Consider the following 22,618-nt stretch of genomic DNA (forward strand, 5'->3'; position numbering starts at 1 on the left):
AGCCGACGTTGCCGCCTGACGTCATCCTTAAATAGCGACGTGGAGCCTAACGTGAGCATTCTCGTAAACCTCGTCCGCGAATCGGCAGGCGGGGGGGGGGTTTCAACGGTTGTTCCTATATATTGTGGTTTTACGTACTGGAGTATTTTTCACGTTAGAGGCACTCGGGACCCTGGTGACCTGAGGAGAAGGATTTTTTTGGGTGTGTGTGACTATTATCGTTGGGCCATTCCGGATCGAGTTGCGCAAGGCGCCAAATCGGTGGTCGAGTCCGTCGAGTGTCCGCGCAGGCGCGTTGCGGCAGTCAGAGGTCGGAGAAGATGGCGTCGACGGGTAAGAGCGAGTCTCCCAACTGTTGGGCTCGGATTCAAACGCGCGGCCGCCATCCGCAGTCCCGGTCGGCGGCAGTCGGTCCCTCGAGTCGCCCCCGCGCTTGTCTACTGGTTTTTTTGCCGAGCTTTGAATCGGGTTTACCGGCGACTGTGGAGGTTTTATTGTATGTGTGTGTCAAGGGCCGCGGTTTTATGCTGGGGCCAGGCCCCATCGCGTGTTGCAGGAGGAGGAGGAGAAACGGGCGGGCGGCCGTTGGGACTCCCCTCCCCCCCCCCCACCCCGCCGTCGTCAAGGCACAACCACAAACTCCACTGGCCCGCCCGTCAGTGCAAACTGCGCCATAAAGCCTTCGGGCCCGGCTGGCTCCCTTCGCACACACGAGCCGCCATCTCACTTCCCCAGCGGCCGGCTCCTTGCCCTTGGGCTGCGCCGTCGCCGAGTTTCCAGACGAAGGGGAAGTGTTTTTTTAATGTTATCTATCGGCTTTGAGGCCTGGTGGGGGGGAAGGGGTGGAGGAATCAGATTGGCCAACGACCTGATTTCAATTATTAAAAAATATCAGTTTGTAACTACGGTCAAAATAGTTTCCTTGGAAATATTTTAAGGTTGAAACAGTGTCCTATATATTCTCATTTTAAATGATGGCGGTGTAGATTTTCAACTTTTTAAAGTACCCCATTTTGAAAATACACACACAGTTTAAGAAGTTGTGTTTTATTTCGGCCTTTATTTCAAAGAGAGTAGTGGTTCCGTATGCGACAGCGGTTTGCCAAACTGGAGTCGTTCATTGGTCAAAAATTAATTTTTCTTCGTAGGAAGGCGAGATATAACAAAAGTTTGAAAGGCAGCTAGGTTACTGAAATGCTAACCTTTTGCAATGTTAGTTTTTTTTTCGTTTTTGGGGTGGTGTTTTAGACGTCCTAAATTTGTTAAATTATTGAGGATCATGTTCTTAAATGAGCAAGGGTGTTTTCGTTCTTCCGTTGAAGTCACTGAACTCCGGCAAAAAATTTAGCACTGGGTTCCTAACATCTCGTGATAAGCTAATAATTTCTAAGATAATATTAACTGTGCTTTAAAAAAAATTAGATTTTATTTTCCTTAAAAAATCCACACAATTCCTTTAGTCTGAAACTTGAGTTTTCCCTTTGTGCAGTTTTTCCATCATTGTGGAACCTTATTTTTAAAAATCTCAGAGCCTATCACATAGGATCAGTATAAAATTTGTCAATCTAATATTGCCTGAAATGTGTGAAAACTGTAGCATGCGTTATTTCTTTGGGCTGGCACTTCAAGGGTTCTCCACCACTGGAGCCTTTTCGTTTTTTTAAAAATCTCAGACCCCAATGGAGCTGATCAGTATAAATTTGGTCAATATAGTGTCCCAAATGTTATTGTGTGAAAAGTATAAACAAAAGTTTTTACTGTGAGAAAGATTAATTTTATACTATGCTCGTAACAGGGTGGTATGGAGATGGTAGCTGTCACTTTGCTAAAATTCTTTGACCTAATGTAGCTTGATCTCTTGTCATATGCCTCTATTTTTATTCTATTAGGATTAGCGTTTTTACATTTTCACACACCTCTCCTTGTGGTGTTAATAATGATTAGCAATTCAGATTTCAGTATTGGCACTTGGAATGGCTTTTTGTTAATATAAATGATGTGAAAGGTGACACCAAGCAGGAGTCTCCTACTTGACTGAAATTGAGTGACAGATTAGTCAGAAGGAGGTAACCACTATATTTAAAAGTAATTGCTTGCCCTAGATGTGGGCATTTTGAGAATATTTGATATAGTTAGTAAACCAGTTGACCTTACTGTCTTGGTCTAATGAGAAATTTGTGCTTTATGGATAGAAATAGCAAAATTTGGAAAGACTTGGCATTGTCTTTAGAAAGAGAAATGTTCAAATTTTGGGGGCTTTATTATTCATTAGATCCCACAACCCTGCTGGATTAAAGTTTTTATTTCCCCAGCAAAGTAAAAAAATTTAAAAACTGAATGGAGAAGATACTGATTTATGCAAGTTTGTTTACTTTTGTATGTCTTAACCTTTTCCTTCAGTGTGGGAGGAAGAGCTAAGAATTGCAGACATAGCATTTACAATACATTTATTTCTGAAACAATTTATTTAGGGCTTCAGTTATCACATACATTGCAACATTGATGATGTACTTTTGCTGACCTTTTTCTCTTGCAACATTCAAATGCCTACAATTGTGAGCACTGAGATGCTAAAACTGATAAAGTGAAACCATTTTCTTAAATATGAACAATTCTAAAATACTCATTTGTTTGAAGATGGAAGTGTTCCATCTTTTTTGCCACATTTTATAAATAAGGAATTAAGCTTGATTGAATTGCATGTTTGCTTTCATTGATATTCACCATAGCTACAGAAAATTAAGTAATTTTGGGAATAAACTGATAACCGAGCTTCCAGATGCAGGTCTTGATTATGGATTGTGATGCTGTCCCATTGTCCACAGTAGTGAATTTTTTATAGGAAAACTAGCTTTTTCAATTGTCATGCTTTGTCTAAATACATACAGTTTCTGTTGCGCAAGGTTGTGGGGGAGGAATTGCACATGCTACAAACTTTTTCCACAAATACTGCCTAACTTGCATTCCTAACATTTTCTTTTATTTTAACCTGATCTTTAGTAGTATTTGCATTTGATGAATCTCATTCCCTTGTATCAGAATGATGCAAGAGTAATCGCTGTCCAGAAACCAACCCCCAGACTTTTCCAAAATAGTTGCTTCACTTATTATGTTTGGGGATCTTTAACCTCTATGAAAATAAACTATTTGCAAAATGCTTGTTCTTTTTTGCATTTCAGACCATATTGTGTCACATTTTGTACATGGCACCTCATCCCCTGGGTAAGGGTACTTGTGTATTTCAGTATTGCTGCACCATCCAGGGGTTGACTAAGAATGCTCAGCTGTATCACAAAGATTTAAATTATATTACCTAGACTACAAACATGTTAGCAGATTCATCATCTATTAAGTTTTTTTTGTAAAATCTATTTTACTTTGTTTTTCTTTTTAGATTATAGTACCTATACTCAAGCTGCAGCTCAGCAAGGGTAAGTGCATCTGATGGAATTAACAAAAAATTTAAACTTCATATCAGAAATTTCATTGGTTGTCATGTCTTTGAAAATCAGTCTTTGGTTTCAAGTACTCAAGTAATGACTTGTATTTTCTAATTTAAAAATTGAAATAGATACAGATTGTTTTGTAATTATTAGGGCAAACTGAAGTTCTTAATATTTCAGATACAAGCTCTCGTCTGGATTGTAATGGGTGGGTGGCAATGAAATTTCTCCGTTTTCCAGATGTCAGAATTCATCGTCTGTTTTCTTCCATATATTCAGAATTATTTTCTTGTAGTTTTGGAGTTGAGTACTTTGTCTAATTCACACCATTACTCGTATTTGATATTCAATACTGTTCCATTTTCGAACACTGTTAAGCCTCTCTAAATGTTTTGTGTATCCCCTCTAAACGAAGTCAAAATCCATTGTAAATATTATTGTAAATTGTATCTTTTGAATTCAGTTTCACTTTTACATGTGGCTGAGGTTTGAAAAAACAAGTAAACTGCTTGTAGTGCCATTAATTACTTTCAGCATTCCCTTAAAGAATAGGTGGGGGTGCATTTTTTAAAAACTAATGATGGAGTGTAGATCTGGGTAAAGCAGCTAATCTCTAATATTTTGGTAGCTTGGGGAATCGGGTGCTTGTATTCCATGTGCTTCATGACTGATGATGTTCTTGTCATGGACATTGCTTGTCCCCAATTTTTCTGAAGAGTACAAAATAATTGCTGATACCAGCTAAATTGTGAGCACCGTTTGGTTTATATGGCTTTATCTGGTTAGATGGACTCTAATATTTCATCTAGCATTAACTAGGCCATTGCAACACTAGAGGATTTAACCTACGTAAGTGAGGCTATGCGATAAGAAGCTATATTTCTATATATCATTTATCTAATCTATCAATAGGGCCTCCTTGGACCTTTTCACCAAGACAGTTGATCTCTTGTTAAAATGTGGATAAAGTCAGCCATTCGTGTATACTAAATGTAAAAGGTATGCTGTTGTTTTGAATAACTATAACTTTTACATACAGTGTACATTTTTGAAGTGACATCCTTCAGTGATGATCAGATCTGGGATGGATGAATTTCCATTTGGTACATGCATACAAATTCTGTATAGCAATTCTTATTGCAGTGCCAACTTGATTGTTGTGGTCATCTGCTTGAAATATGCAAAAATTCCTCCTCTACTTCCAGATCAAAAGTTGAATTTATGTAAGAAACTGTATTTGGGTGCAAGTTAATTGGGAGCAGACCCTAGGTGCTGAATGCTTCATAAATTGTTGAGGGTTTTAAGTTTTTGCCTTGTTTTTAAACACGTCTTCCCAGTTTCTTAGGTTCAGCTAGATTATCTTTTTGCAGAACAGTTTATGTATTAATTAAATTGTGTAGGTCTGCTTGTAGTTCGTTTAATCAGTGTATCAGAAGTGGTCATTTTGCACAAGTTGTTAAATTGGCACTTTCTGATACACTTAGGAAAGAGGTGATTTAATGTTGAGTTGCAGAGAATGTTACAGTGTGAATGGGATGAATGGAATCTCTAGGTGAGACCAGTACTGCTGTGTGGATAAGTCAGCTGGTGGGTAAATTTAAGCTTTTCAGTAGGAATGGAACAAAGCCATGAGAAGAGCACATTTGAAGAGAGAATAGACAAAGAAGCAAGAGTAGATGAGCAGTGCAAGGATGTGGAAAGAACTTCTTTTACTTGCCTCACTTTCTCTCCATTAATTGATTGGGGATGTTGTGCATTTTGTATCTTTTGGTTAATTTGGTTTAATTTTTAGTGTACAGTCTAGGTAATGGAAATTTGCCTTTGCAGAATTCATAAATCACTAAATGTCAACTTTGTGAGGATAAGAATAACCAAATTAAGAAAATGTAGCGGGGGGGGTGGGGGGGAATTGTCGCATTAGGGAAAATCGTGATACCGTAGCATGTAGGAGCTGATTTGGGCCATTTGTCCCATTAGGTATACTTCTCTGTTCAGTCATAGCTAATTTATTTTCCTATTTCTACATGTAACATTTGACACCCTTACTAATCAAGAACCTACCTACTTCTACTTTAAGCATACCCAGTGACTTGGTGTCCATTATACGCGGAAAGAAAATCTGTGGATTCACCACCCTTTGGATAAAGAAATTCTTTCTCATCTCCGTTCGAAAAGAATGTTATTTTATTCTGAGCCTGTACCCTCCGGTCCACGTGCACTCTATCCAAGCCCATTAGTAGTCACTAGGTTTCGATGAAATCCATTGTCCTAAATTTCAGCAAGTACAGGGCCCAGAGCAATGAACGGCTCCTCAAACATTAATCCTATCATTCTTGCAAACCACCTCTGGAACCTCTCCAACACCAGTATATCCTTCCTTAGATATGGGACCCAAAACTACTTGCAGTATTCCAAATATGGTCTGACTAGCAACTTGCGTAACCTCAGTGTTACACCTTGTTTCTATAATCAAGTCATCTGAAATGAATGCTGACTGTTTTTTTTCTTCCTTGCTACCAACTTGACCTGAAGGTTACTCTTTAGGGAATTCTGAACTAGAACTCCTAAAGTCCCTCTGCACTTCCATTTTCTGAATTATCTTCCCATTTAGAAAATAGTCTAGTCAATTAGAATATCTATTCCTTCTACCAATGTGCGTGACCATACACTTCCCTACACTATGTTCCAGCTGCCACTTCTTTGCCCATTTTCCCAACTTGCCCAAGTGCTTCTGCAGATTTGTTTCCTCAGCGCTACCTGCCCTTCCATCTGTATCAACTGGAAACTTGGCCATCAATCCTGTCATCAGATCATTAGCATATAACACACAAAGTAGCAGACCAAGCTGAACTGCAAAAAGTCAGAAAGGGCCCCCTTTAACTATCCATGCTAGTATCTTTGCTTTCATACCTTGGACTTCTGTTTTCAAGCCTTGTGTGGCACCTTGTTAAGGCCTTCTAAAAATCCAAGTATATAACCTTTACTGACTCAACATCTCTCTCGTCTTGAACTTGATAAGGAATTCTGACACATTTGTCAGACAAGATCTCCCTTTACAGATATTGTGCTGACTTCTGTCAATTTTATCGTGTAATCCAAGTGTCCTGAAGTCTCATCCTTAATAATACTAACCACTGAAGTAATTTTAACTGGTCTATAATTTCCTGTCTTTTGCCTCCATCCCTTAAAGAGTGGAGTGACAATTGCTGTTTTCCAGTCTTGTGCCATTCCTGACTAGTGATTATTGAAAGGTTACTCTACCTCCCCAATATCATCTACCTCTTTCAGAACCCTGTGGTCCAGGTGACTTCATCCTATCGACCTTTCAGCTTCCCAAGCACCTTCCGGTATTGGTGACTACACTCACTTGTGCTCCCAACTCGAATTTTTGATATGTTGCTAGTGGCTTCCACTGTGAAATCTACAAAATACTCTTTCAGTTCTTTGGCCATTCATTTGTTCCCCATTGCAATGCCCAATTTTACTCTTGTACCTGAAAAATATTTGTGTACTCTGTTATTGGCTTTCTTACCTTCATATTTCATCTTCCTTCACCTGTTGCTTTTTAAAAGTTTTCCAATCCTCTGATTCCTTACAATTTTGCAAAAAAAAAAGCCCTCTATTGCTTTTATGCTGTCTGACTTCCCTCGTCAGCCACTGTTGCCTCATCCTCTCTACAATGCTGCTGCTTCTTTGGAATCATGCCACTGCTGTTCTACCATGTCCCCTGATTAGGGTCAACTTTGGCCAGTCCCTTTTGTGTCTCTGTATTAATGCCGACGTGTCTGGTTTTTTTTTGCTTCTCCCTCAAACTGAAGGATGAATTCTATCATATAATCACTGCCTTGAAGGGTTCCTTTACTTCTCTTATCAATTCTGGTTCATTGCACAAACTTTCTCTAGTGGGCTCAACCATATGCTGTTTTACAAAGTAATCTAGTAGACATTCCTTCTCTTAGGGATCCAGTGCCAACATGGATTTCTGGTCTGCATGCACATTGAAGTCCTCCATGACCACTGTAACATTACCTTTTCTGACCCCTGTTCTAATTTGTACCCTACATTGTGGCAACTATTCAGAAGCCTGTATAAGGTCCATCAAGGTCATCTTATCCTTGCAGTTTAACTCCACTCATAAGGACCCTCTGTTTCTGATCTTGAATCACTTCTTGCTAAGGGTTTTATTTCATTTTTAACACCCTCTGCCTATTTGCTTTTCTTTCAACCTGCAACTCTGCCCAATGTTACACCTGCCAATTTTTAACTGCGCAGTAAGCTCATCTACCTGGTTTCAAATACTGAATGCCAGCAGCTTTCTAGGAATTCAACTGCTGTGTAGCCTGGGGATGTCACTTCAACTTGTTCTCATCTGGTGACTACAAACCTGGTTGCATGTAAGCAAGTCTCTTTACCTATCAATCCCTCCCCTGTCTTCAATTCAGAGCAACTTGTTTCCTCTGTTTGCCAACTTTGACAAAAGGGGTCTGAGACTCTTGTATCTTTTAAGCAATGTGAACACACTGTAATTCTTTGCAGGTATGGAACCTATGCGGCTCAGCCTACTCAAGCATATGGACAGACAACCCAAGTAAGATTTTGGCTTTTTTCGTGATATTGTATGTTAATTTTGAAGCCTTAAGTTTTAAGAATATTGATAATTCGTTGAATTTCATTGAACTTTAGCTTTTTGTGTATTCCTTTATAACTTGAATTCAAATAGGCATATGCACAGCAGAGTTATGGAGCCTATACTCAGCCTACTGATACAACATATACTCAAGCACAAACAACTGCAGCATATGGGCAGACAGCATATGCCACTGCATATGGGCAACCCCAGACTGGTAAGGGTTAACTTCTGTTAATTTTTTTTAAATTTTCATCTAAATTCTATGATTAATTCTTAACTTTTTGTTTTGCTGTCTGTTGTGCTTTCTTGGGTAGAAGGGACAAGTGCAGGTTAGAATGCCTGGTTGTTGTTGCATGGTTCATGTTTTGTTGGCGTTTTACATCAAACATTTGAAACTTCAATGTAAAGTTAACTGATTTGTCATGCATGCTCAATATTGTGAATAGGCTGTCCTTTATGCAACAGGGAAAGAAATAATTTGCCCTTGAAATTTTAATTTTTAGGTTGGCTGGCATTCAGCCAATCATGAAATTTATACACAGTCCTTTGCTATATATATGTACAGGTCCAAGGCCCGCACAAGTGACAGCTGTTTGGAAAGGTACAATTTACCACCTGGGTATTTCTCAGTGTCAGAAAGTACAACTAGTAAATCTTCATTTCGCCCATTATACAAATCATATTCTAGTGGTGACTGATTAAAGTTTAGGAGTGACCAGAATTTATCCTTTTGAGGTGTTATGAAAGGTTATGTTTCTAAACATTGCCTGAATTAAAATGCATTAATTAAAAGGTTAATTGCATTGACTACATTACACTGAGGTAGAAAGGTGTGACAATGTGTTTTGAATTTGAAAAAATTGGTTCACTTAACGTTGATGGGAAGTTCTTTTGGCCTCCTTGCTATTGCAAAATTGACTCTAATTAGAAGTGTACTGACTTGGCTGAAAAAAATCTCCATTAAATATGTTCATTTCCTGCTTGTTATCAGAAAATGAAGTAGGCATGGGAGTAAGATGCATTTGAGCTCTGTTTTCTGAGAGTATTATGTTGCAAAGTGGGCCATGTGCTGAAGTTCCAATTTCAGAGCATCTCCGGCTCATGCATGCAAGGATATTGGGGTAGCAACTTTGCTATCAGATCAATTGTAAGCTCTCTGTGGGGGGAAGTGACAAATCATATTAAAATTTCAGCTGCATTGGGCATTTTTGTAATGGCTTTGAAATACTGGGAGATACAAGTAGAATACCAAATTGAAAATGCTGTTTGTTCCTGCTTCCAAGCTTGTATATCATCTCATCGATTTCAGTAGTGTGAGTCTGGTATTACAGCATTTAATTCCTAAGCCTCTCCATTTTTAAGATTATTGGTAAAACATTTCCTAATTTATCCTTAATTTTGGGCCAGCGAAGCACTTCACACATTTTATGCCTAAAGGCAGTTTTTTTAATCAAAAGACACTAGTTGACGGGTCTGGTGCTCATTCTAGTGAGCATGAGCAATTAGCAATATGTTGAATTATGTCTGTATATAAAACTATTGTAGAACCGTTGGTACATTTTTCTTTTCAATAGGTTATAGCGCACCAATTGCACCTCAGGCTTATAGCCAGCCTGTGCAGGCTTACAGTACAACTGGATATGACAGCACTGGTACTCCCCAAGCTACGTACGGTCAACAGCCAACCTATGGTCAGCAACCCACTTATGCTGCATATGGGCAACACACAGCAACAACGGTTGCACCGACTAGGTACAAGTCAATTATTTTATAGGTTGCAGGGAAGGGGTGAGAAAGATTTTTATATTTTTAAAAAACCTGGAGTTATTCACCAAGGGAGTCTGTACATACTGTGCCAACACATTATGCATGACTCATTCTCACTGGAACTCCTAATTGCTTAAAACCATATTCTTATTTTAATTTGGGGTGAATAGAATTATTTAAATGAATCATGGTCTGGATAACTTATTTCGGCTATATTTAATTTGGGGGGGGGGAATAGAGCAATGTAGACTTTTCCTGGCACACATTGATTTCAGTTACTTTAGGTAAGATATTATTGTTACTTATTCAGTATCCAAATTTGTCTTAGAAAAGGTAATGTTGAGAAATTTGCATTTATGTGCTTATGATTTGAACAGCTTCATTACTGCTAAGGAAAACTACCCAAGTGTTTGCTCACAAGCAGGAATCATAGTTAATAATTTTTAGAAAATTTAACAAGTTGGAGGCCAGGACAATTGAGTAAATTTATTGTAAGTCCAGCTTTGTTAGATATTGCAAAATTCAGTTAATTTTAAAAATGTTCTATGAAAATACAAACTTCTGTATATTTTCTGTCTTTAATTTCCTCTAACATATACCATTTTTGCTCTTTATCTCTAAACACCACTCTTGTCTGCCCTGAGTCAATAGTAACCTTGTATGTAATTTATAATTGCTGACTCATTTCAGAGCACAAGATACAACCAAGCAAGATGATTACAGCCAACCAAGTACTGGTTATGCGCAATCTAATGTAGGGTACAGCCAGACGAATTATGGATACCCTCAAATGAGTGTTCATGGAACTTATCCTCTTCAACCTCCCAGTGCTCCCCCATCTTTTCCTCCTACAAGGTAATTGTTTCATTTCTGATGTGATGTGAGGAATTGGATTTTCCAGCATCATCATAGAGAAAGGATTTGGGGAAATGTTTTGAAGGTTGACATCAGATGCCGAACTGTCATACTTAAGAAGAGAGAGGATGTCACATTGTTGGAAGAAAATGTATAATAAATAGTTTAGTGCCTTAAAACAGGAATTTTTTTCTCTCCCAAAATGTTTTTTAACTGCATTTGGGTAGTAACTTAAGTCATTGAGAGGGAGGGAGAATTTTGCATTCTTCAGAGGATATATTTCAGGGCATTATTTTGTATGCTTTAAATCTTTCTGTCATATGAAATTTTCTTAAAATCCTTCAAATACATTTTTCTATTATTTCAATGACAATGTTTTTAAGTTGTGTCTTCCATATTTTAACCCCATGAAAACAAATTGAGTTAGCTTTATTTTCAATCTGTGAATTTTGACTATCAAACCACCTACCATCATGTTTTTTTTAATAGTTACAGTAGCACCACTCAGCCAACTGCCTATGATCAGAGCTCTTACAGCCAGCAGGCAAGTTATGGACAACAGGGGAGTAGCTATGCACCACCACCACCCCCAACTGGAGGATACAGCCAACAGCAACCACCTACAGGGTTTGGTCAGCAGTCTAGCTATGGACAGCAAACAGACTATAGCCAACAAAGCCAGTACAGTAAGTTTGACTTTTGTATGTTTTGGTAAAATAGGGTAGTCACTTTGAATTTAAACAGTAACAGGCAACAAAGGGGCTAATAGAATAAATTTATTTTTGAAACTTTTTTAATTATTTGGGTTAAAATCCAGGCCAGTTGTAATGGAGTTGGCCATGCCCATGTTGTGCCTTGTAAACTTGATGCTCATTCCTAAATTTCCTAATTATTGCCCTGAAATGTGATTAATACTAGTAAATTAACCAACAAAATGCTTATCTAGGTTCCTATAGGCAGGAGCAACCATCTACTAATAACATGAGTGGGTATGGACAAGACCAGAGTAGCTACGGAACCTCAAACAGTAGCTCTGAAAACCGTAGCAGAAGTCGTGGAAGCTATGATCAAGGAAGCAGAGGAAGTAGTTACAGTAGAGGTGGTCGGAGTGGACGAGGTGGCATGGGGTAAGATGACCTCTTCCTTTTGGAGAGATTAATACAAGAAATCACCCCAGAGTAACAGTTAACAATACAGGGCTGAAAGCATTTAGCTGATTTGAAAGTACTGTAATAAAAATAACCTCTGGGTTTAACTGGCCACTTTCCCAAATAACTCTATTGGAGTTATCAGGAACCAGATGTCCCCAAAAGAGAAGTTTGCTTTTAAACTTTATATCTAAATTAATATATTTTAATTTTTTAAATCCATGGCCCATTAAAATATTTGGGAATTTGCGATGTAAGTGATTACAGTTTTCAGCCCTGCTAATTTTCCAAAGGCAATGTCTATCCTCTGTGGAATAGTTTGCTTATCTTAATTTCCACTTGTATAATGTATAGTTTATCTAAATTTATTTTACATGTAATTTTGATGTGCTTTGAGATGATGCTTTCTGTTCATCTGGCACATGAAATTTGGGATTTTTAAAAAAACCTTTGAATCTAATTTGAATTGGTTGTGCTACACTATGTAAATTTGGGGGAGGTTAACTTAAAACATAGTATTTACTCCACATAATATGACATTGTCTTCCTGGTGAAACCTTTAATCCTGAGATAAGTTGTGTTAAATTGTCCTTCGCTTTCTCTTTACATATTGCTACCACATAGGTGAGAATATTAATGTGTTTTGTTACAGTGTTTATATTTTGGAGTATCTCTCAAACATCACTACATCAATCTCATTAGTATTTTGGAAAGGGCATTATAGTCCCTTCATCTACTTCCAGAATTAAAATATTTTGCAGTGGCAAAATTATGGGGTGTGAAGTGGAACATCTTATAAATTTGTAATTATTTGGAGCCTGGATTCATTTTTTAATAATCGTGCATTTATTTTATGTTGGTGTGGGCTTTGCTTTATGCATATGCCATACTTCATTTGAAAATCGATGTAGCAATTTTTGAAAGTTAGACTCCTTGTGGCCAGTTTTATTTTTGTTGCTAACACTCCAAATGCAGAAATACAATTGTTGCACTATAACTTAGGAGAATATGATAAAGGTTTCACTTCAACATCTGGAAGTTAACTTGACTATTTTAAGTTGATGGGGTTTCCATTTGCCTGGTACTTACAATATTTATTTCTGAAAAAATATGAATAACATGATCCATTAATTTACTTGAATTTAAGTAATTCCTGTACAATTACCTAAAAAAAAAAGAGGCAATGGAAACCCTATAGTCATTGCGTTTAAAGACTCCATTGTACTTGTTTACTAATCAACAAGGGAGCTGAAAGCATTATCGGGTTATGCCTTGTAATAGGCAGGGTCAGTGGAAAATAGGAGTTATTTTTCTAGTGTTCAATTTGAACTTGCCAGTAAGGGTTTTAAACAAATATCACTTTAAATGGCGCCTTGTTCAAAAATGACTAATTTGAGTACAATCATTGTGCAACTTCAAATGAGCATTTTTTTTTAAAGTCCCAAAACAATTGTAGTGATTTACCAATGCCAAATTTGTTGAAAGTTATTATCACCCTGTGTGCGTAAGGGCTATTTTAAATTGCTTGTGGGTTGAGTGTTTGTACCCTGTGTGCGCTGCCATGCCATTACAAACTCTAGTCCTTGTAAATGATCAATTTCAATCAAAGGAACAGTTGGCCTTAATTTACTTGGGGTAGACAGGGGGAATGTTGGGCTGGTGTTTATTTTACTGTGTCCCTAATATGACTAGGGGCTGTGAATATCTGGGACCAATCAAACTGCTTGAATACCTGTTAAACATTGCTGTTGAACTTTGTGTGAAGAATGACCACTTGGATGCTGCATCAGAAAACTACTGATATTAATGGACTCTTGTCCCACAATAGATAATTGATCTCCCTTTCTGAAACAGTCTTGTGCTATTCCTATCATTAGAAAAACTAGTGTTTTTTTTCTTGAGAGCACTTACTGAGAATTGAAGTTCCATATTTGCATTTGATGGGTACAGATACTCTGATTCCACTGACCCTGGCAACTTAATGCTACCTGGTGGTCATTAGTATGTTATCATCTAAGAGGTATGCCAGTGACTCTTAGCCTCCTCATTAAATGCAGTTTTGGCACTTGAGTGGATTGGGTAAATATTTCAAATCTATGCTACATCCCACCACACACATTTTTGTGTTTTACTGTAACTGCTAAAGTGCTATGAAATTGTAATAATTGGGAATCCACAAGTTGCCAATACAGCATTCAAAGCAAAGGTAAGTATCCTATTTTCTATGTACAAAGGTACAAAAACTTGAAGTAGATCTAAACTTGGATCTGAACGTGCCTGTAATTCCTCATTTCTATTCATTTTAATGAAGACACGATTGGATGTGTCTTGGTATCCTTCCAAGTAAGGGAAGCTTGGTGTAATAAACTAATAATCACTGTTTAATTGCAACACCTTTTTTTTAAAAAAAATCCATCTGATGGGCATGTGGCAAAACAGCTTAGCTTGTCATTAATGACAGTACTGACAATGCTGTATTTAAAACAGACCAGTTTGAAGTGTTGGTAACATGATATTTAAATATAACCTACTGGGCTGTTTTTAAAAGAACATTCATGGGAAAAATGGATGGATGGTGTGTGGCTGAGCTGCAAGCAGCTAAAAATCTCTGGGCTAAGCAGAATTAGCCTGCACCAGAGAGGGGTAGGAGGAATCAGCCGGAGATTTCACTCTGTATCACATTGGGAACATGTTAATGTTACCTATGGAGCAAAAGAGGTTCTGCTCTGTTAGTCTTTTATGGTTAAGCAGTTTTCCCTGCCATAAGTAGTTACTTCAGTGAAGTCCACAGCACTTGTGGTCTGTACCCAATAAGACTTGAAATAGGGTGAAACTGTTCACATTTTTCTCCCTTCATAAATTATCCATTTGATTAGTTTTTGAGTTCAGAGCAAGTTTATTATTATTATTGGGCACCACGGTGGCATAGCTGTTAGCGCGAAGCTGTTACAGCTCAAGGTGCTTGGTGGTTCAGAGTTCAATTCTGGTGCTGTTCTGTAAGGAGACTCTACATCCTCTCTGTGGCCTGTGTGGGTGTTCCCTGTGTGTTCCAGTTTTCTCAGATAGTCCAAAGACATACTGAGTAGGTTAATTAATCATTGTAAATTCTCCAGTTATTAGGTTAGGGTTATTATGGGGTTTCTGGGGTGGCATGGCTCAAAGGGCGAGAAGGGCCTACCATGCGCAGTATCACTAAATAAAAAATAATTAAACAAATAAAATGCTCTCATTAGTACAGCTAAGATACAAAATTATGCCTTTACTAAATATTCACAAATAGTTGATCAGCACTATTTCAAAACCATCCTCTATTGGTATCATTAATCTGATCTATACAGTCCTACCCAGGATTTAAATCTTTGAATGCTTGATAGTACAATTGATGTACAGTTACCTGTTCCTACAGCTTTTTAAATGCAACTTGGGTTCGGGGTGTGAAATCCTCGATGTATTTTCTTAAGATCATGTAGTGGGTGGAAAAATGTACTATTTAATGGTAACTTGATTGTAAGGAGTTTGTTGAGGTGCACAGATTGACAATCATTGACAATATAAAATGAAGTACTACAATTAGGCTCTGCCTTTTTTTGCAATGGAATTTTGAAGTTCATACTGCTGGGCCAGCATTAAGTTAGAATGTAGTTTTGTGATAAATTTATTGACCATTTAGCTGCGTATTTTGGGTACTTTACAAGGTATTAACAAAAAGCATGCAATTGATCATGCTATTTTCCCTTTCGGAATAAGGTTTTTCGTCGTCCTGTTGACGGGATCATTTCCTCACCATTAACCCTATTTTAAATTTTCAGTTTAGGTATAGGTTTAAACGTTTCTTTTTTTTTAAACTTTTAATTATGGGTAGAACTATGACTAATGTTTAAGCAGGAAAGATGAGTGCAGATCTGTCTGACTTTATAATAGGTAAAATTTAAATTGGTAGGAGAAAACTATGGTTGGGTGTTGAGGGGTTAGCTTTTTATTGGGTTGAAATTTGTACATGTTTCATTTAAAGGTTGGGGTGGGTATTTCCTGTTGGATTTGGAAATGGTCACAGTTATAAGTGTTTAGTCAGGAAGTGAGGAGTTTACCATTTTAAACGTGTTCTTTGGAAGAATTTAACTGTACAGAGCCTAAGCAGTACGATACTGCTTTCACTCCCTTGTTTGCAGGTAAGTATTAGAATGTAGTTTTTAATAATGCCAATACAGTATTTATTTTTAAATGCTTGAATATGGAAACTATGTTAACATGCTTTGTCGCATTTATATGCTACAGGTTACAAAGTGAGAGCCTTGTTTACACTTCAATACTTTAAACTATTTTGACTGAGCCGGCAGCATATTGAAAAGTGGGACTAGACACGTTTTCTACATATGTATGGACAAAAAAATGTGTATGGTGTATGCAAGTGGAGTAATACATAAAAGCATGGTATTGTACACTTGTAATGTAAACATGGTATTTATTATTTACAGTAATATGTAATTTATTTGGAAGTTTAAAAAATAATGTAAAACTAGTATAATGGTTGCTTAACAGTTCTGTTAAAAAAAAACTGCATGCACCAACTTTAGTTGTTGAGACCCTGTTACTGGCAAGTCAAACAGTGAAGGTGTAAATGGTTTTTGAGGGTGTACGAAAGATTTAGGAGAACTACTATGAAGAAAGGCAAACTCGCAGATGAAAACTGGTGAAACTTCAGAGGCCTTAGCCAGTGCTTTTAAAGAGGCACGAGTTTCATCTTTGAGCCTTAGGCTCATCTGGTACTGGCATAAGGGATGCTTCATTTCTTCATATTTGTCCCTGCAGCGGTGTCGACCGGGGTGGCTTCAGTAAGCCTGGTGGTAAGTTTTTAGTATTAAAATGGTTAGTCAAATACATTGTGTTTGCAGTCTGTGATTTGGGGAAGACTTTTTGCATAGTAAAAAAAAATAACCTCTACAAAATTCAACACTTGTGTCAACTGCCGGCATTAACGTGGGTTTGCGTTAAAATGGGTCTCAAATTATGTGATACAGTGATGAATATGGATGTATCATTTGAGTGATGGGTTTTCCAATAAAAATGGGTTTCAAATTACCTGAGGCTGGTGATGACTAGAAAACATAGAAGTGAGTAAGCACTTAAGAGAGGGGTTTACGTTAAAATGGGTTTCAAATTCATGATGACAATGATGTATATGGAAAGTGAAAAACCACTCAAATGAGGTGGTATAAAATACAGAATGGTTCACTTATTAGAAAATTAAGTGGGGGAATTTTTAAAAGTAAAACTAGTTTTAAATTTTTACTGAATATTTCCATACGGTATGGTCTTGCATTTGCAGTGCATCTCAGTTGAATGAGTAACCAAAAAGAAAGGTGCCGGAATTATAGATCTAGATGTGTAAAGGTAGTGGTTTGGTGGAATGCAAAGTAATGTCATTGTTGCTTTTTCTCTCCATCCAGTACCAGCTGTAGAAGAAACTCCAGAGCCTGAACCAGGTAATGATTTTTATTGATAGGATACAGTTATGCTCGATCATTTTTTAAAGATATATTTGTAATGATCAATTCTTAAGGTAAAAGATTGTCCATAATCCTGACTCATGAAACAGGATCAATGACGATTTTTGTGTTAACTGGAGGTTAATGTTTTCCACAGTTACAGCAGCTGAACCTCCACCACCACCACCAGCTCCGGCTCCAGTTCCAACCCCAACCTCGACTGCGACTTCAGCCCCACAGGACAGTGTGGAGAATGATACTATTTATGTGCAAGGTTTGGGGGAAAATATAACTCCAGAAAGACTTTTGGATTTCTTCAAGCAAACCGGTGCTATAAAGGTTTGTGTTGATGTGTTTTGTTGAGAGAGTGTTTTTAATGGGTTTTCCAGTTTGATAACTTTTGCACTCTTGCAGAACAACAAACGAACTGGACAGCCTATGATCAACATATTCATTGACAAAGAGACTGGAAAACCCAAAGGTGAAGCTACTGTGTCATACGATGACCCTCCTGCTGCAAAGGCTGCTGTGGAATGGTTTGATGGTAGGTCTTCAATCAATTTTTCTATGATAAAGTATGACTTCATTTGCACGGCTGCAATAATTTCCATTCCCTTCCAATTTTAGGCAAAGAATTTGACACAAACCCAATCAAGGTTACTATGGCCAAAAAGAAGCCCCCACCACAACCCTTATCTCAGCTGCAGCAGCCGCCACCACCTCTCTCTTTTAACAATATGCGAGGTAATGTTCCCCTCCGTGATGGTAGAGGTGGTGGGCTTCCTAGAGGAGGAGGTGAGAATCTACATTACAGACCAGGTAATGCTATTTTTGCTTTTCTGTTTTAGACAAATGGTGTGAATTTACTTCATTGACATTTATGCTAACCCTTTTGGTTCAGTGTCCCTTTTTTTTTTAGAACTGATTTGCTGTATTAGGGGGCAGGAGTGCTAGTCTGGATTATTATCATTTGCGACATGATTCATAATGCTGGTCTTTTGTCTCCATCAAGTTAGTTATGGAGAAAACATGAAAATTTTATTGTGAATTTTTCCTGCTACCTGAAGTATGTATGTTCCCTGTCTTTAATTTCAGGACCTATGGGCCGTGGCGGAGGCGGAGGAGGATTTGGTGGCCGAGGTGGTCCACGTGGCCGTGGTGGGCCTTCTGGGGGAAATACACAGCAAAGAGCTGGTGACTGGCGATGTCCTAACCCGTATGTCAAGCTTGGTTTGAGCATTTTATTTGCCTTTTTCGATGATTCTGGTAGCAAAAGTAGGTAGACAATGCATGTTTTTATTTTGTAGAACTTGTGGAAATTCTAACTTTGCTTGGCGGACTGAATGTAACCAGTGTAAGGCTCCAAAGCCAGATGGCCCTCTCCCACCACCATTCCCTCCAGGTGAGTTAATCTGTCAGTCATAAATTATTTTCATTCCATTTCGCAATTAATGGCAATTTCTGGTCCTCTTTTTGCTGTAACAGTTGATCCTGGGCAATTTTTTAAAATATGCTTTTGAAATACTTAAAAATCATAACTTGAATTCTATTGATTTCATCCACTTTGTATGGATTGTGTGAAAGGCATATTGCTCCTAGAATTGAACATGTAAACTTCCAAATTCTTCTAAGGAATGTCTTGGACTGATTTGAATTCCATAGGTGATCGTGGTCGAGGTGGCCCCATGATGCGTGGTGGCCGTGGTATGGACCGTGGGGGTTTTAGGGGAGGACGAGGTGGAGACCACCGTGGGGGCTTCCGAGGAGGACGTGGTGCTGATCGAGGTGGCTTTAGAGGTGGAAGAGGAATGCTTGGAGGACCCCCAATGGGGGAATTAATGGGTTTCAGAGGTGGACGTGGTGGACCAGGAAAATTGGATAGGAAGTAAGTGAATCAGTATTTAACATTATTGTTAGAATATTTTCTGCATAGATGTGCAATTAATTTGACATGCAACCAGTTTCCTTTCAAAACTGCCCTCTAGTAGAAGGACACCTTTAATTTCCTGTAAGTCCATCTTGTCTTAAGACATTTTTATCAATTGCTCATGGACTTTCTTCTTCTTAGGGGTGATCGTCGCCAGGACCGTCGGGAGAGACCATATTGAAGTAGATGACCCATCTGGTTTTCTGTTTACTACAACAAATATTTTTTAAAAATGTTTTAAATTTGTAATTCCGTATTTATAATGTTGTTTGCAACAACATTACGGCAATATTTCGGTATTGTATTAGTTTTTCAGTGGATATAGCCAAGTCAGGAAGTAAATTTCATGTTAGGGTGACTTTTTGCTTAATTTTTACTTTTGTCAAGGTGAATGTAATGATGTGAACGAGATCCTGAAGAGCATGCAAAACAAAAATGTACAGTGCATAGCTTTTGTTCTGTTTATACTATGGTGATACTGCAATAAAAAGCTGAGTCGCTCTGTTTAGTGTGGCTTCCTGAAATTTTGCTGAAAGTAGCTTGAAATAGCATTCCACAGTGTTGAGAGTAAATACACAAATTGCAAAGTTTGACACTGAAATGAGCTTCTGCAGCTTCATTAAAAAGTTCAACAGCTGTTTAAAAAAATGTTGCACGAGTCTCTTTGCAAATTCCAAATGCAGTTATTGCTATAGAAAATACAAAAGTACACTGGATATTTTATTACTTCCCCGGCCCCTCAAAATGAGTGTTTTTTTTTTATTTTAATGGACTTTAGCAGCAAATGAAATGCTTATGGAAAATAGATAATGTGAAAACACTTCCTATTTGAGTGCCCACATCTTTAGGTCACCTGAGTAAACTTAGTCACTTTTTTCAGTGATTAACACGTTTTAGCCATGTTAATTGTACACACATTGCTGCTTTTCAGTGGTCAGTCTGGCTGACAATAGGTATTTGTACATTTGACCTATTAAATCTAGTAATGAGATTGAGCATTCAGGTTTACTTTGACTTGAGTATTGATGTGGACATATTCTGACTGATTTGACAAATTGTTCTCTATCTTTTAAATCTAGCTACACCAATTTTTAGTTACCTTATCTCAAATATTAACTTGTCAGTGGTAGATATGGACTGGTAACTTGTCATTTCAATGAATATTTGACATTCCAGTGCTTGATAACTGTTGCAAACTTAACTGTGGATTAACTCTGGTCAGAAATGGTGCACATCAGTCATTGGTATAAGTCACTATTTGAAGATCTGGCTGCTGTAATGGGGATTGTATATTTAAAATTACATCTGAAAAAAAATTTGTTATGGTAAACAGCCAATTGGAACATTGAGATTTGTAAGATTGAGCTGCATAGGCATACTGTTTAAATACTCCTTTCACAACAATTTATTGACTATTGCTTAAAAATCCTATGAAATTTACAGTTACACTTGCAGAATGTTGTATAATAAAGGTGATGTGCATTATGATTGTGAATAATGCTTGCCACACGTAGTCTAGGCACAACATATAAAGTTGATTGTCTGGATCCATTTCAAACCCCCACACACCATTAGAGTTCTGTATTGCTGTTATTTTTCTAAGTGATTAAACTTGATTAATAAAGCTTTTCTTTTGGCTGAGGTGTGATTGGTTCGGTAATGTGTGTTATTGCTTCTGAATGCAGCCTTAGCCTGTATTCTGGTTAGCTTTGCAGGATTTCCAAATTCCTTGCAGGTTGAGTAGCCAGTCCACCTTTAATACACAGATAGCTCATTTGAAATCATAGCTGATTTATTTTAGTGCTGATTGTGTTGTGGCCTATCTTATTCCCTACAGATCCCATGGCCACCACCTCTCACAATTGGTAATTTAAGTTTTGAGAATTTTGCTCAACTATAAATTGTTGCTTGGAAACGAAAAATAGTTCTTCAACACCAAATATCCTGGCCAATGAGTGCTTTATTTTTGTTGAGATTTACTTATTTTTTCTTGATACCTTCCAAATAACATTTGAAGTTAGAAGTTATCAGTAAAACTGCAAAGGGGAAAGTCCCTTCTGGGATGCATATATGCTTACCCTCTTCATTTCTTACCTGGATGATGTATATGAGACTGCCTTATTATCATAAACTAAATGGCTGTCATAATATTCAATAAAGTTTGGATTAAGCCACATGGGGTAGGATTGTAATATTGCCAATGAATCGTTATAGCATTCTTTTTGTACACCTGATCTTCAAATTCAGATTCTGGTAACCACTAAAATTATTACAGTTATTCCCCGAGTTATGAACGGACTACCATAAAGCCTATTATATTTTTAAATCCATTGGCTCAAAGGAGAGCACCATCCACCATCTGAAGTCAGATCACGTTGCAGTTAACACTGTTGAGTGTGTCCCATAACCTGTCTCAGTTCACTGAACTTTAAGACCCGGGTAGGGGGGGGGACCCGCGGCTGCTGCTGAATCCGCAGTTTTTCTGTTCCGTTGATGGACGCAGTAAACAAGTTAAAATTATGGATCAATAATTCCCATCTCGTGTTTATTTGTTGCGAGTGGGGATTGGTTCAATCATTTCAAAAAGTGAGGGCAAATTTACATAACATTAAAGTGCAAGGTGAAGCAGCGAGTGCAGATGTAAGAGCTGCAAGTGATTTTGTAATGTTGGGGGAAAAAAATTGAGGGATGTTATTTGCTAGACCAAATATTTAATGTAGACGAGACTGGCTTATGCCTGAAAGGATATACATTTCGAAAGAGGGGAAAAGTGCACCAGGATGTAAGGCATCAAAAGATAGGCTAACCTGTTCCAACTTGCGTACAAATGAGACTTGGGAACGGAACTCGTTCATAACCCGGGGACTACCTGTACTTTGAAATTTCAGGTAATCTTTGTCCACAACATATCAACCCTGTAAAGTTGTGAATTTGTCATAAAAGTTGGTTTCTAACAGGTTTGTCATTTGTATTAGTGTTTCTGTTGACTTATTAGTGGGAGGATCATTTAAGTTTTCTCCTTGTGTTTCCCCTTTGCTTTCATCTCAATAACTAGCACTTCTATATAATTTAGAAAAGGTCAAGCAACATTACTAGAGCACACCAGAAATTAGCCCAAGATCCCATAACATGACAATCTAGCAGGCAAAGAGTAATGACAATGATTTTTCAAAACAAATGATGTAAACTTTGTAATACTACAGCTCCAACATCTGCAGCTATGAAAGAAAGCTGCAGATCAAACTAACTTAACAATTGAAGGTGTAAGAAGCACTTCATACATCAGTTAATGGTAAATAGCTGACCACTTTTGGTTGAGGAAAATGTAAATAATTAATAGGGCCAGGAGACACTTTGTATCT

General features: G+C 37.8%; 1 protein-coding gene across 1 annotated transcript; it reads left to right on the forward strand.

Annotated features, from left to right (window-relative positions):
- The first annotated feature begins 80 nt into the window (after nucleotides 1-80).
- Nucleotides 81-20,897, forward strand: LOC140738426 (RNA-binding protein EWS-like). Its single transcript, XM_073065697.1, has 17 exons — nucleotides 81-333; nucleotides 3,395-3,431; nucleotides 7,980-8,031; nucleotides 8,164-8,287; nucleotides 9,648-9,825; nucleotides 10,531-10,695; nucleotides 11,185-11,381; nucleotides 11,642-11,822; nucleotides 16,653-16,687; nucleotides 17,291-17,326; nucleotides 17,487-17,668; nucleotides 17,744-17,873; nucleotides 17,957-18,148; nucleotides 18,425-18,545; nucleotides 18,637-18,731; nucleotides 18,992-19,214; nucleotides 19,398-20,897. The coding sequence occupies exons 1-17, from the start codon at nucleotides 321-323 to the stop codon at nucleotides 19,435-19,437; spliced, it is 2,001 nt and encodes a 666-aa protein (XP_072921798.1). The 5' UTR covers nucleotides 81-320; the 3' UTR covers nucleotides 19,438-20,897.
- The last annotated feature ends 1,721 nt before the right edge of the window (nucleotides 20,898-22,618 follow it).

Source organism: Hemitrygon akajei, chromosome 14, assembly GCF_048418815.1.
Source record: "Hemitrygon akajei chromosome 14, sHemAka1.3, whole genome shotgun sequence".
Taxonomy (NCBI): Eukaryota; Metazoa; Chordata; class Chondrichthyes; order Myliobatiformes; family Dasyatidae; genus Hemitrygon; species Hemitrygon akajei.

Excerpts from the sequence above, each read along its gene's own strand:
- LOC140738426 (XM_073065697.1), top strand. Across the intron at positions 16,688-17,290 it reads TGGCTTCAGTAAGCCTGGTG|TACCAGCTGTAGAAGAAACT; the intron begins GTAAGTTTTTAG and ends CTCTCCATCCAG. Across the intron at positions 18,149-18,424 it reads GAATCTACATTACAGACCAG|GACCTATGGGCCGTGGCGGA; the intron begins GTAATGCTATTT and ends CTTTAATTTCAG.